The sequence below is a fragment of the Phymastichus coffea genome, unplaced genomic scaffold (assembly GCF_024137745.1).
Source record: "Phymastichus coffea isolate CEN01 unplaced genomic scaffold, Cenicafe_Pcof_1.1 PCOF00043, whole genome shotgun sequence".
Taxonomy (NCBI): domain Eukaryota; kingdom Metazoa; phylum Arthropoda; class Insecta; order Hymenoptera; family Eulophidae; genus Phymastichus; species Phymastichus coffea.
In genome coordinates, this window is record NW_026706854.1 from 784,898 (window position 1) to 797,698 (window position 12,801).

General features: G+C 33.4%; 3 protein-coding genes across 6 annotated transcripts; 1 reads left to right on the forward strand and 2 right to left on the reverse strand.

Annotated features, from left to right (window-relative positions):
- Window positions 1-73: 73 nt before the first annotated feature.
- Window positions 74-2,516, forward strand: LOC131664319 (26S proteasome non-ATPase regulatory subunit 4). 2 transcript variants are annotated; one of them, XM_058935305.1, is made up of 6 exons: window positions 74-324; window positions 780-920; window positions 1,001-1,112; window positions 1,180-1,554; window positions 1,637-1,913; window positions 1,988-2,516. In XM_058935305.1, exons 1-6 carry the CDS (start codon window positions 299-301, stop codon window positions 2,197-2,199), a joined length of 1,143 nt encoding a protein of 380 aa, XP_058791288.1. In that variant the 5' UTR covers window positions 74-298; the 3' UTR covers window positions 2,200-2,516. The 2 variants fall into 2 exon arrangements, with proteins under 2 accessions (XP_058791288.1, XP_058791287.1); XM_058935304.1 differs by having other exon boundaries at window positions 78-324; window positions 1,985-2,514.
- A 212-nt stretch (window positions 2,517-2,728) lies between these two features.
- LOC131664320 (HIG1 domain family member 2A, mitochondrial) lies at window positions 2,729-5,028 on the reverse strand. The gene is made up of 2 exons (XM_058935306.1): window positions 4,721-5,028; window positions 2,729-4,096 (listed from the first exon to the last, which is right to left on the reverse strand). Exons 1-2 carry the CDS (start codon window positions 4,851-4,853, stop codon window positions 3,885-3,887), a joined length of 345 nt encoding a protein of 114 aa, XP_058791289.1. The 5' UTR covers window positions 4,854-5,028; the 3' UTR covers window positions 2,729-3,884.
- Window positions 5,029-6,304: 1,276 nt separating this feature from the next.
- Window positions 6,305-11,202, reverse strand: LOC131664318 (ATP-dependent RNA helicase p62-like). Of its 3 annotated transcripts, none has more exons than XM_058935301.1 (8): window positions 11,163-11,202; window positions 10,886-10,995; window positions 9,874-10,334; window positions 9,142-9,802; window positions 8,784-8,962; window positions 8,651-8,710; window positions 6,987-7,226; window positions 6,305-6,907 (listed from the first exon to the last, which is right to left on the reverse strand). In XM_058935301.1, coding segments are annotated over exons 2-8 (1,701 nt in total). In that variant the 5' UTR covers window positions 10,888-10,995; window positions 11,163-11,202; the 3' UTR covers window positions 6,305-6,809. The 3 variants fall into 3 exon arrangements, 2 of the variants coding, with proteins under 2 accessions (XP_058791284.1, XP_058791285.1); XR_009301932.1 differs by lacking the exon at window positions 6,305-6,907 and adding an exon at window positions 7,466-7,992 and having other exon boundaries at window positions 7,087-7,226; XM_058935302.1 differs by lacking the exons at window positions 6,305-6,907; window positions 6,987-7,226 and adding an exon at window positions 7,274-7,992.
- Between the last annotated feature and the right edge of the window lie 1,599 nt (window positions 11,203-12,801).

The following is a 12,801-nucleotide window of genomic DNA, read 5'->3' on the forward strand; positions in this document are numbered from 1 at the left end:
CCCGCTCCATGCAGTCGGTAGTGCCGAGCATCTTGAACATAGTTGTATAAACGATATAGATACGATACGATTTCATGAACATGAAATTTTTTAGGGTACGGGTGACATCGTACGCCATCTAATATGCAAAACAAAATTACCGAATGTGACGGAGAGTACACACTACACAGAGTACCAGACTACAGAGTACAGTGAGTACAGTACAGAGTACAGACTACAGAGTACAGTACAGACTACAGATTGATAAGACAGAAAAGAAAGTCAGAACTCAGAACACACACACAGTCGGCTCATCAAGATGGTGCTTGAAAGTACTATGATATGGTAATTTGTTTTTTTAATTATTCTTTGTTCACTAATCAATGATTTTTATGTTTATAAATAATTGAAAGCTTTGGGCTGTCTTTTGAAGTTCACATATGCATGACGTGATCTCTTACAGTGTTATTATATTTTGGAGTTAATCGCTTGCAATTGAAGTTGTTTTCACAATGACAGTGCAAAAATGACCGTGTTGTTTGTTATAATTTATTTGAAACTGACATTTTTTAAACAAAATTCGATAGATATCCGATTAAGATAGTTTAATTAGGACTTTTAACTTTTGTTTCTAAGTAATTTCAAGTTGAGTTTTGGAATTTGTGCTTATAACCTCTTTCCAAACATTAATAAGACTGTAACTTTATAAAGTATCTATTCTTATTTTCATAGATCTTATTTTTTTTGTTCATTAGCATAAAATGATTAAAATATAATCCAGCTTGATCCTCCAATTTCAGTGTTGATAACAGTGATTATATGAGAAATGGAGACTTTCTTCCAACAAGACTGCAAGCACAGCAAGATGCAGTAAACTTAGTTTGTCATTCTAAGACTCGTGCAAATCCTGAAAACAATGTTGGACTTATCACACTAGCAAAGTAAGATTTCTGACTGTATTTACAAACCTACAAGTAATTATTGTAATCCAAAATTTTTTCTCTTAATAATGTTTTTCCAGTGTTGAAGTTTTGGCTACACTAACAAGCGATGTAGGTCGTATTTTGTCGAAGCTTCATCAAGTTCAGCCCAATGGCAATTTATCACTGATTACTGGAATTCGAATTGCACACGTAAGTTATTTATCATATACCTTAGTGACTTACAAAACAAATATTCATTTTTTTTCTATTTATATAGTTAGCTTTGAAACATCGTCAGGGAAAGAACCATAAAATGAGAATTGTTGCATTTGTTGGAAGTCCTATTCAAATTGATGAGAAAGAAGCTGTAAAATTAGCTAAGAGACTGAAGAAGGAAAAAGTCAATGTTGACATCATAAGTTTTGGAGAAGAAAGTGTGAATAACGAAGTGTTAACAGCATTTGTCAATACCTTGAATGGAAAAGATGGCACAAGCAGCCACCTTGTTACAATCCCTCCAGGACCACATTTATCTGATGCACTCATATCTTCTCCCATCATCCAAGGTGAGGATGGCATGGGTGGTGCTGGTATGGGTGGTGCTGCTTTTGAATTTGGAGTTGATCCTAACGAAGATCCTGAACTTGCACTGGTATGTATTTTTTTATTTTCAGAGCATTTTCAAATTTATTACTTTACTTTAATGAAAAATTAATGTACATCATTGCATCTAGGCCTTGCGAGTGTCTATGGAAGAACAAAGACAGCGTCAAGAAGAAGAAGCGAGACGTAATCAAGGTCCTGACGTGCCTGCTACAATCAAAGAGGAAACTGCTAAAGATATACCATCTGAGGAGGCTCTGTTGAAACGTGCTTTGGCTATGTCTCTTGAGGGTGACGAATCAGTTTCTACCGAATCAGCAACACCGAGTGCAGGCGTTCCTGACTTTGCTCATATGACAGAAGAAGAGCAGATCGCATTTGCCATGCAAATGTCAATGCAAGATCAGCGTAAGTGTATTCTTTTTCATCTATAGGAAGTAATGGATTTTTGTTAATTTCATACGCCGTTATTGCTTCAGAAGAAGTCGAAGGAACACCGAAAGAAGAACCAATGGATGTGGAAGAGGATTATGCTACTGTGATGGCTGACACTGAATTTTTGCAATCTGTGCTCGAAAATTTGCCTGGTGTTGATCCACAATCAGAGGCTGTTCGTCAAGCCGTTGGATCGTTACAACAAAGTCGAGACAAAGATAAGGAGAAGGAAAAAGGAAAAGACAAAGAAAAGAAGTAAATTATTTCAGATAGGTTTTTTAATTAAACTTGTATTACGATATTGAATTGAATTATAAAATGTGGAATGAAAAAGAAAACAGATGCTGCTTTTGATTTTGTAAAATTTATACTAAATGCTATTATTTAAAATTAATATTTCTTTTGTAATGTTAAGCTCCATTGAGCAATTTTTCTTAGTTGTCAAATTATATTGTTCACAGAATATTCTTATGATTTTATATTGAAAAAAAATTAATACGTTTTTCAGTGAAAAATTTTTATTAATTATTAATTAATTTACATATTCAATGAATCAAATAAATTTCAAATTATAGCAGTAACCTACTGACATTCTCCTACATACGCGATGTGTAATTCTGAAATAAAAAATTTTCTCTCATTAATAAAAAAAATTTAGAGTACAAAAAGCATGTAATCAAATTTTTATGTTAGTACTGATAAATAAAGAAATTAATTTAGATTACCCAACCTTGCTTCTGAAGAGTAGCAAATTCTTTGGCACACATGAACAAGCACAAATTATTATGTTGGTTTCCAAAGTTATCACATACTGGATCATAATTTCTGTGGCACGGGCAATCATGTTGTGCAAAACCAATGGCAATGAAGGTCAAGAAGAAAATAATCAACAGCTGTTTGCTCATTGTGTTCGAAAAAAAAGGAAATCTGTAATTCATTTTCATTAGCAAAAACAGGATTGTGACAGATAATACGAGCAACCAAGAATCAACGGTCATTCGCGGCTTATCAAGAAAAGCTTAGACTTTAATTCTTTGAGAAAAAGCGTTGATTAATTGCTGACTCGAAAGAACTATTAAACATATGCTGTGCTTAATCAGATCAATAGAGTTTTCGTATTTTACAGTAAAGTATGAAACTTAAATTTGAGAGATAATTTATAACTAATTTTTCTTTGAATACACATATAATAAAGTTATAATTTGTTTAATTTTGCTGTAATCGTTTGAAACTAATGATTGTGCACAACTAGTTTTGTCGATAGAAGGCTAGATTAATCAGTACACTTACAATTGAAGATAAGTCTAGTGATACCTGTTGAGTCTCAAAGAAGTTTTACGTCTGATAATACTTCCTCAATAAGTCGCTAATTATATTCGCAACGCAGTTGATAAAACGTAGATAACTTTCACCTGCCATGAAACAGTTGTTGCTTATCTGACATTACCAGAATGTAAAGTTTCACAGGAATTGCAAATAAATTTTAACGCACGCAAATTTATTATCTCAAACGTAAGCTCGCAAAATTTTAAAAAGCTTTTCAAATAGTCATTCTTTTGATTGTAAAAGATTAAAGCACTTGTTAGTAAAAATAAAAAATAACTCATTTCTTTGTAATGAAGTAAAGGTTTAAAAATAAAACTAAATGATATATGAAGTAATATAATTATATCGTTTAAACGTAATTTATTACTAAAAAAAAACACTTACAATTATTTACGATAGCTAAAAACATGTCCTAACTAAGAGAACAGCTAAAAAGTAATTTGGAACATGTGGATGAGTAGTTACGTTCAACTTCTAAGCTTCTAAATTATTTTAAAAATAATTTCGCAAAACACTATGAAGTTATACTTCGACTCTTCAGTTTTCAAGTACAAAATATTTATAACATATAGTAAATTTTTTAAACATTTCGCAGAGGAAAATCATTTGTACTGTGTATTACTGAATAGACTTCTCTTTGCCCCTCTCGATGAATCCCTCCAAATTTTTCTTTTCTTTAGGGAGAGCCATGATCATACCCCCGACTGCCGCGAATACAGTGAACATTTGAGCCGCCACTCGAAGACGCATCATATTCTGCTGCATTTTGGAACGGCCTAAGTAAAAGTTATACAAACCGTACGTTAACGCTCCAACAGTTACCATTGCACCTGAAAAAGTGTGACAAAGTATTATTTTGATATTTACATTTTTAGTAGCTTATTTTCTGGAAAACATGCAAAATAGATTTATTTGCTCTTTACATCATGGATGCAATGTTGATTTCATCTAAAACATTATTGCTAAATTGTTATTTTATTCAGCGATACAAAATTAATCCAAAAAAGCAGACTAATTTTGGCCTCGGACAAAAAAATGTATATGACCTATGGGTGCGATATTAGCAGGTCCATAGCGTGTGTTATTAGTTAATTTACACGTGCTATGGACTTACTAACATTTTCGTGACCTTGAGTTGGGCTATAATCTACTATTTGCAGATCATATATATCACGCAAATATTAGTTAAGAGTTTCAAGATAAAAACTTAATGATAAAAGTTGAGAAGGTAAAAATATTTTCACCGACGTTTATGATCCTGGAAAAAATGATACTCGTAAAGCAAATATACATAATTATTCAATTCTAAATTTTTTCCTTAAAAAAGCTGATGTTTATAAAACAGTTTTAATAATTTTAGGTTAGAATGATTGATTGCCAAAAATAAAGTAATACGTAGTTGGAAAAAATTACAGCATTTCGTTTACAAACAATAATCACAACGAAAAAATTACCAAAAGGAACCAGTGGATTTTCTTTGCATTTTCGTATGGTCCTCTCCCAAAATGTTTCAACAACATACATCTGATCCATCTCCTCGCGGAGCTTAACCCAGTCAAGACCAGTCGGCTTTGGGATGTCTGCCATTTTTAACAAATAAACATAGATCTTTGATAGGCGTACTTGCAATCGACTATCACGTGTAAATTATTTTATGAAACTGATCTGTCTTTTATACTGATTAATTCACTCAGCTGACAAATAACATCGTACAAGCATTTTGCTCCGTTAAACGTGTTGTAATCGATACAGCAAATCTTGACCGTCATACGGTTACACTCTTCATTTGATTTAATGGGTAACATTGACGTATCACTTTTCTTGCTCTGACACGCTTACGGAATAAGACCCTTGGCCCAAACTGTCCTGACAAGTGACAATGTCGTAACAGGATGAAGAAACTGAACGAAAAATCGGCAAAAATTCATTCGGAAAAATTATTAAAAAACTACGCATGATTGGCAAGAATAACAAAATTCATTAATAATTCTGTGTAATTTAGCTTTGGTAAATAAATAAACTCCAGAAGTTGTGAACACTCCACGATCAGTAGAAATAGAATTCAGATAATGTTCAAATACGATTTTTACAAAAAGAATATGTTGTATCATTAACAAAAATTACACGCAATTTTTCTATTCAATCAAAATATTTTTCAAAATACAGTAATACATGCACTTGAAAGATTAGATTTTTGCTAATCATTTAACATAATCATTTTTATACAAATCGAAATAAAGTGCTACGCAGATTCAATATCTATCGATCTGGGAGTTTTCAACTTATAAAATTTTTTTAATGACAAAATTTTAATTACACAAATTTCCTAATGAATTTTGCTGTCTTTGTCAATCACGCAGTTTTCCTGTTTCCAGGTAAATTTCTTTCCTTTCTGTTTTTACATTCATTGTAGCACAATTTGCACTGTAGATAGGACGGGACATCATCACAATACTTTTATGTGTAAAAATCAATTAGTAGATTTTAAAATTCATAGTTAAATGTCTTCATGCTTCTTAGACAATTTCGATAATTCAAAATACGTTTATACGATAAAAACCAAGTTATAAGAAAATTTGGTAAAGGTAAAGCATTTATAATCTTCACTGGCAATGAGTTCCAACAATTGATAATTTTTTGCAAATGTAATGACTTAAAACTACATAAAAACGTAATGAATTATTTTAACCAAATAAATGTGGCATGGGAAATATTCATTAACACTAACAATTTTCTCATTATTTTTTTTCTTTATTTTTTTAATGTTACTCGTTTTTTTTTTTTTTTTTTTTTTTTTTTTAGCAACTTTCATCAATGTGCAAATACACTTTGTTTTTGTTTATGCTCACAGCGAAAAAACAAGTGACATATTTTATACTATTATATATAAAATGGATTAAGACGTGATTCAAATACATTTTGTATTGATTATTAAATGTTTAAATATTTATATGCATGAAAAAGATAACATGACAGATAAGACATTGCGTTACAAGATATTGGAATGAATACTGTAATGTGTTAATGGTTCATACGCCTTAATTTGCCTCCAGCAACAAAACGGTGCTCGTCAAAATGTTTGTACTTTGAGGTTTTATGATTTAATAAAATTAAACAATCTTCAATTATTTCAAAATGCTTTGCAAAATCAAACAATTTATAAACGAAAAGAAATTAATCATATTCCTGATTAAATCAAAATGCAATCATTTTTAAGCTCGACGGAAATGTGGAATGATCCACTTTGCCGGGCATTGTTTAGCTAGAAAATCTAGACTTTCATTGACATTCTTATTGCTTTTCAAGACAATAAGAGATAAGGCTTGAAAACCGATGTCTTTCAACTAATTTATAAGAAATTCTAAAAAGTATAAATTAAAAATACATAGCAAACAATATTAAACACAATAACTGGCATATTCAAACGCACGAACCACTTTGAAGGACAGTTTTTCTAATCACAGATCAAGACAAATAGTTTAATCTAAGTCCCCAAGTATTCAGCTTTAGACCAGCATTGTGATTAGAACCTAAATCAGAAACTCAACTATAATTGTGGTATCCACTGCTCTTATTGTCAAATCGCTTGTGTGAGCCAGAGAAAGTGTTTTCCCGACCTCTTGGTTGATATCCCCATCGATCTGTCAAAAAAGGTTTGTATTATTGGCAATTCATTTATTAAAAATAAGTTATAACAAAAAAACAAAAGAAAATACGAACTGCGTCCTCCAAAACTGTTTCCCATCTTAGATGCCAATTCATTCAATTTTGGATTAACAATCTGATTTGCTTCTCTAAGGACATTAATGAGATCCTTAGCTTGACGCCCATTCTGCGGTGTAAAAAAGGCGTAACTGGTACCAGAAGATTGACTGCGACCAGTTCTACCTATTCGGTGGATGTAGTCTTCGGATGATGACGGATAATCAAAGTTTATGACGTATTTAACATCATCAACGTCTAAAAAGGAAATTTTGTTGAAAAATTGCTCTAATCTGTGGCACATAAAAGCTAATGAATATTAGGAAATGTCAAAAGTTTCATTCATGTTCATACCGTAACATATTCAATATGCAGCCCATTGGAATAAATATTAAAAAATATAAAGTAGAAAAAAAAAATAAAAAAAAATTTCTAATATAACTGATAACTGAAATATTCACAATAACATAGCTGCATGACGAAATAAAAATACAAACCATGAATGTTGAACTATGCATTTTAGATGAGAGCACTCTTGAATGCAAGTTCTACTTTGTAATATCCTGTTCCCATACATCCCCAAAGAGTAGCGATAATAGCTAAATCAAATGATTGTTGTCTCGGCCCAGTTGTGAGCATTGGCTATGGAGTTGTGGAAGTTTACGAAAAAACCAGCAGCCAACGTTCCAAGGCGTTATCAATAACCTGAGCACCACCCTCTTACATCTCGTTTTTTTTTTTTTTTTTTTTTTTTTTTTTTTATATTAACTCTTTTTTTTTTTTTTTTTACTCAGATCGTAAACTTGTGGTACGCAGGCTGTACACAGAGGCACATTAAATACACACAGAAATTTTTGCACCTCATAAAGGAGCGCCTGTGTGTACTTTCGTCTATATTTTTATATATATAGCCCTATCAAGAGCACAGACAGTGAGTGAGCCATGTACATGGTATACTTTTTCCATGATGTTCACCAAATACTAAATCATCGCACACTCATCATAATCTGTGCACCATGTGCCTCTGAAACAAAAGACAACCAGACTGATTAACATAAATTGTAAGATGCACCCGCTCCATTTCATTGCTTAGACGTAAACTGTTTAAATCTCCATTTGTGCATATGCAATCTTGCATATCCGCATTCTTCCATAATAAATATTACCTAATTTCGGTTAAAGAAATCCTTCAAATTAAACAATGAAAATATGGAATCCTTTGAAAAAAGTAATCTAAATATCGTCTGTTAAGAGAAGAAAAAAAAAAAAAAAAACAAAAAAAAAAGAGAAAAAAAAAAGAAAAAAATAAAAGAAAAAAATAAAAGAAAAAAAAAAGAGAAGAAAAAAAAAAAAGAAAAAAAAAAGAAAAAAAAAACAAAAAAAAAGAGAAAAAATCAATTCAAACTACATACACAATGCAAGATTTTATGAACAGTTAAATATTTTAACCTGGGACAAATTATTGTTTGCTATAAATAGAAAAAAGCGTACCTAGTAGTAAAATTTAAAATTTATATGTACTAACTTCAGAAAAAATTCCACGTAATTAACAGCGAGGCATCATTTCATATAACCAGTCTGTGCTAACATCGCCACCCCCCACACTACATTTTTCCCATTTTCCCATTTTTGCCAACTTTTCTCACATTTATAACTATAGTTGTATAAGGAACTTTACGTACCCAATCCACGAGCAGCAACATCAGTTGCTACTAATATAGATCCTCTCTTATTTCTGAATTCTAAAGAAATATCAAGAAGATTTAGATTGATGTAGAGACTATTTCATACTGAAAATTCGATTATTAAATTTACCTCTAAGCACGTAGTCACGTTCTTGTTGTGACTTATCACCATGCATGCATACGGCAGGCCACCCGTAACGACGGATATTTTTTGTAATGTTTTCTACCTTCTTTTTAGTCTCAACAAAAATGATGATTTTCCCACCTTCATCATTGGCATTTCCAATCTCTTCAAGTAGTGTTCCCAATCTGTAAAAAAGAAAAAAATCATGAATATTTAACTTTCTTAAAAAAATTAAAATGAGACTTCTTAATAAATCAGTTCTTCTTAGAGGTATTAGATAGTTAAAATCATTATCTATCATACTAATTTATCATCATATGTTACAATTGTAAATCACTAAATGGAGTACATAAACAATACTTACTTAGTTTCCTTTTCATGTTCTTGGCAAACATCAATAATCTGAAGAATGTTATGGTTTGCAGCTAATTGCAGAGATCCAATGTTCAGTTGAGTATAGTCAGTAAGGTATTCTTCAGCCAATTGTCTAACTTCCTTGGGCCAGGTAGCAGACCACATGAGAACTTGTCTATCCGGTCTGATCTGTTCAATGATCTTCCTGATCTGAGGTTCAAAACCCATGTCGAGCATACGGTCAGCTTCATCGAGCACAAGATAAGTACAGCGGCGCAAATTTGTTGTGCCTCGCTCAAGGAAGTCAATTAGACGTCCTGGAGTAGCAATTACGATTTCTACTCCACGCTCAAGGTCACGAGCTTGGCTTCCCTTGGGTGCTCCACCAAAGATGCAAGTATTTCTCACATAAGAGAGAGATCCAAAATCATTGGCAACAGTCTGAATTTGCTGAGCCAATTCTCGAGTTGGTGCAAGAACAAGAGCAATGGGGCCATCTCCACGACTGAGTGGCTGTTGACTATTAATGTGCACAACTGCTGGCAATATGTAGGCCAAAGTTTTACCCGAGCCTGTTTGGGCAATCCCAACCATATTCTTGCCAGACATAGCAATAGGCCAGCCCTGAGCCTGGATTGGTGTTGGTTCCGTATATCCTTGTCTTTTAATCCCTATAAGACATGGATAATTCATTACATAAGTCCTTTTTTATTTTGTAATTGTAAATTCGAACATTACATACCTTGCAGAACATAGTCTGGGAAATTTCCCTCTTCAAAAAACTGAATTGGGTTTGGGATGATATCACCCTTCAGGGTAATTTTATGCAAATCTCTGAATTCGGCGACGTCGTGTGGGTGGCGACTGGAAACAGTTGGATGGGGTACATAGAAGTCTTTTTTAAAGGGTCGAAGCTGCTCGGTGTCCCAGTTGGGCTTCCTTAAGTTGCTGCCAGCATTGTTGCTGTTGTTCTGGGGCCTCTGGTAAGGATGGAATCCTCCAGCGGAACTTCGTCCATTGGTCATAGGACCACCGCCGGTTCCGTTACGCATACCCCCCTTGTTGCCACCTCCGAATCGAGAGCCGCCGCCGCCGCCACCACCACTGCCGAAGCCACGCTGCATGAAACTGCCACTTCCACGGTTTTGGCTACCACTGTTGTTGCGATATCCGCCGCCAGCACTAACACCGTTGGAGTAAGTCCTGGTCATTAATGGAATAAATTTTCAAATGAGTGACAACTTGTGTAACCTTTAAATAATTATGATGACTTAGAGAATTATCGCAACAAATTCTATTTTTTTTTCAATACTTTTTTGTAGTGAACATTGAGAATAAAGAATCCAGACATGAAACGTGTGGACACCGAAGGCAAAGGTTCACACTTTTTCTATTCCTCCCACAAGCATTCATGCCCCATCGATATACAAAATGGAGTCATGCCAAAATAGGAGGTGAAGCACACGCCTTACTAGACCGAAATGCCATTGTTCAAAGTAAATTAATTGCCAATTGTCAAGATCTTTTAGAAATATCGAGAAAGTTTAAGAAAAATATTCGAATTATGATTCGTCGAAGGTCATCGTAGTTTACCGTTACTTCGAGCGCAAGGAAATTTCCAGTTCTCAGGCAAATGGCGGCCATACATATGCCATTCTCTTTGGATTAATTTCGAACAACTTCACACGACCCCGTCATTGTTGAAAATTGTTTAAATTAAGCATAAAACACAAAAATAAATCAATTTAACTTACATGACTGACAAGTTAACTTAAGACTTTCTGTCCTTTCGTGAAAATGATGTTGCAAAGTGTGCTGATTTCGTAAGCAAGATGGCTTAGTTGCTTGTTAGCGGCTAAGATTTCTGTAACGATAAATAATGAGGGATTGAATTAAAAAAACAAGCGATAATCAAAAGGAAAATTCGAGAATTGTCCGCTAGATAGAATGAGAGGATTGTCACAAAATAATTTTTAAAATATAATTTTTAATATGGAAAAATTTGAGGAGCTACGACGTAATGCGACTTACCCGTGCCGCGACTGAGGACGGAAAGAACAGGAAGTACGCTTGGCTCGGGCAAGTCGGGCTGGTACTGCATTAATCAAATCCCACTACTGCGCACCGATCGATTCTTGTAATGCCTGCAGCCTCAGCACTTGGTTGAAGAAAAGGTCACATGACCACCTGCCTACAGCACTTGACGACAAGAGATACATTTATCAATGTTTAGCAAGCTTATATTACCGCAGAGATGATGTAATTAATAAAATAAAAATTCGTGTATTCGTACTGTTGGAATGTCATTTGCTGTCAATGACATAGTAGATATTTAGGCGAATATGTAGAATACGTATAGATAACGTTAAAGCCTACCAATCGATAACGTAATGAACATGGCATCAGTTAGTTCTTAAAAAACATTTTAGAATTTTTAAAGTGATTTTCAACATGAATACCTCATTGAATCATCAATTAATCATATTCTGGATTTTTCAGAAACAACTCGATGTTGACTATGCGAGTGACCTGCACTGCCGTCATTTCCGGTCGACTACAAGGTCTCTCCATCTTTGTCTTGCTTCACGTCTTCGTGTTTGACGCTTGCCGTATCCGCATTGCGTGCGCATGAGCAGAGAACGAAATATAAAAAACCTAAAGTAATTCTCCTTCCTCCGGAACACGAGAATATTAGAATGTCGAATCAATAACATCTGCAAAATATGAGTTGTACTTGCGCGAGCGCATCATTGCTGGATTAGTGAAGAGTTTTTAAGTATAACCTTTTTTTTTAATTACTCGTTCCCGAATTATGCGCTTATTAATTTTTTCGATCCTAAATATTTTTTTAAGAATTTTAATAAAAATCTTGTTATATTTCTCGTTCTTCTCAACAAACATTTTAAAATAATAAGTTACTCTTTTCACAATAATAGTTCTGATAGGCTTATCAATTTTTATTCTATACTTACATAACGAATAACTGCTGTCAAATGACGTATATGAAATAAAGTAGTCAGTATACATAAATTGTTTGAAAAATAGTACAAATTGTAAGCAGATGAAAAGGATGAGTAGGGTAATAAAAACAATTACTTTTTTCAAATTGCAATGTATTTATTATATTTTATTTTCTATTCATAATACTGTATAACATACAAGAAATGCACTTTAGTGAAACCTACAGAAGAAGAGAATCTGAATGTCGAACAGTATCTCACGTTCTGATAAATTGTTGCCGAACTGCTAATTACTTAATCCTTCCTGCGGTTAATTTGTTTCGTTTTTCTTTCGCATACTTTACAATATTCGATAATGAAAAATTACAATTTTTTCTTTTTATAACAAATGAGTTTACCTCCACTCGTTTTCATCTAAAGTCCCTCCTTTCAGAACTCAAGCTCTTCTGCACTCTCTCTTCCCTTTCTCTCTATACTTTTACGACTTACGAACGAAAAGAAAGTACGGTTTATCGCGTTTAACGAGCAACTATACTTTACTTTGTTTTTTAAACCGCCGGGCGTTATAAAATTTGCTTCTTATTCTTTTTCGTAGCTACATTGTATATTTGAACTTAGTCGTGTTTTAAATTATATTCCCTTTTGTTTCGACTCGACTTTGAGAAGCATACTCGACGAACTTCGCATTTTTCTTCCATTCTCGCGAATGT

Bases quoted from the DNA above. Each gene is read 5' to 3' on its own strand.
- LOC131664319 (XM_058935304.1), top strand. From the start codon at position 299: ATGGTGCTTGAAAGTACTATGATATG. The intron at 921-1,000 runs GTAAGATTTCTG...ATGTTTTTCCAG, and splicing joins GGACTTATCACACTAGCAAA to TGTTGAAGTTTTGGCTACAC. The intron at 1,914-1,984 runs GTAAGTGTATTC...TTATTGCTTCAG, and splicing joins AATGTCAATGCAAGATCAGC to AAGAAGTCGAAGGAACACCG.
- LOC131664320 (XM_058935306.1), bottom strand. From the start codon at position 4,853: ATGGCAGACATCCCAAAGCCGACTGGTCTTGACTGGGTTAAGCTCCGC. The intron at 4,097-4,720 runs GTAATTTTTTCG...ACACTTTTTCAG, and splicing joins AAATCCACTGGTTCCTTTTG to GTGCAATGGTAACTGTTGGA.
- LOC131664318 (XM_058935301.1), bottom strand. The intron at 9,803-9,873 runs GTATGTAATGTT...CATGTCTTATAG, and splicing joins CCCAGACTATGTTCTGCAAG to GGATTAAAAGACAAGGATAT. The intron at 8,963-9,141 runs GTAAGTATTGTT...TCTTTTTTACAG, and splicing joins GAACATGAAAAGGAAACTAA to ATTGGGAACACTACTTGAAG.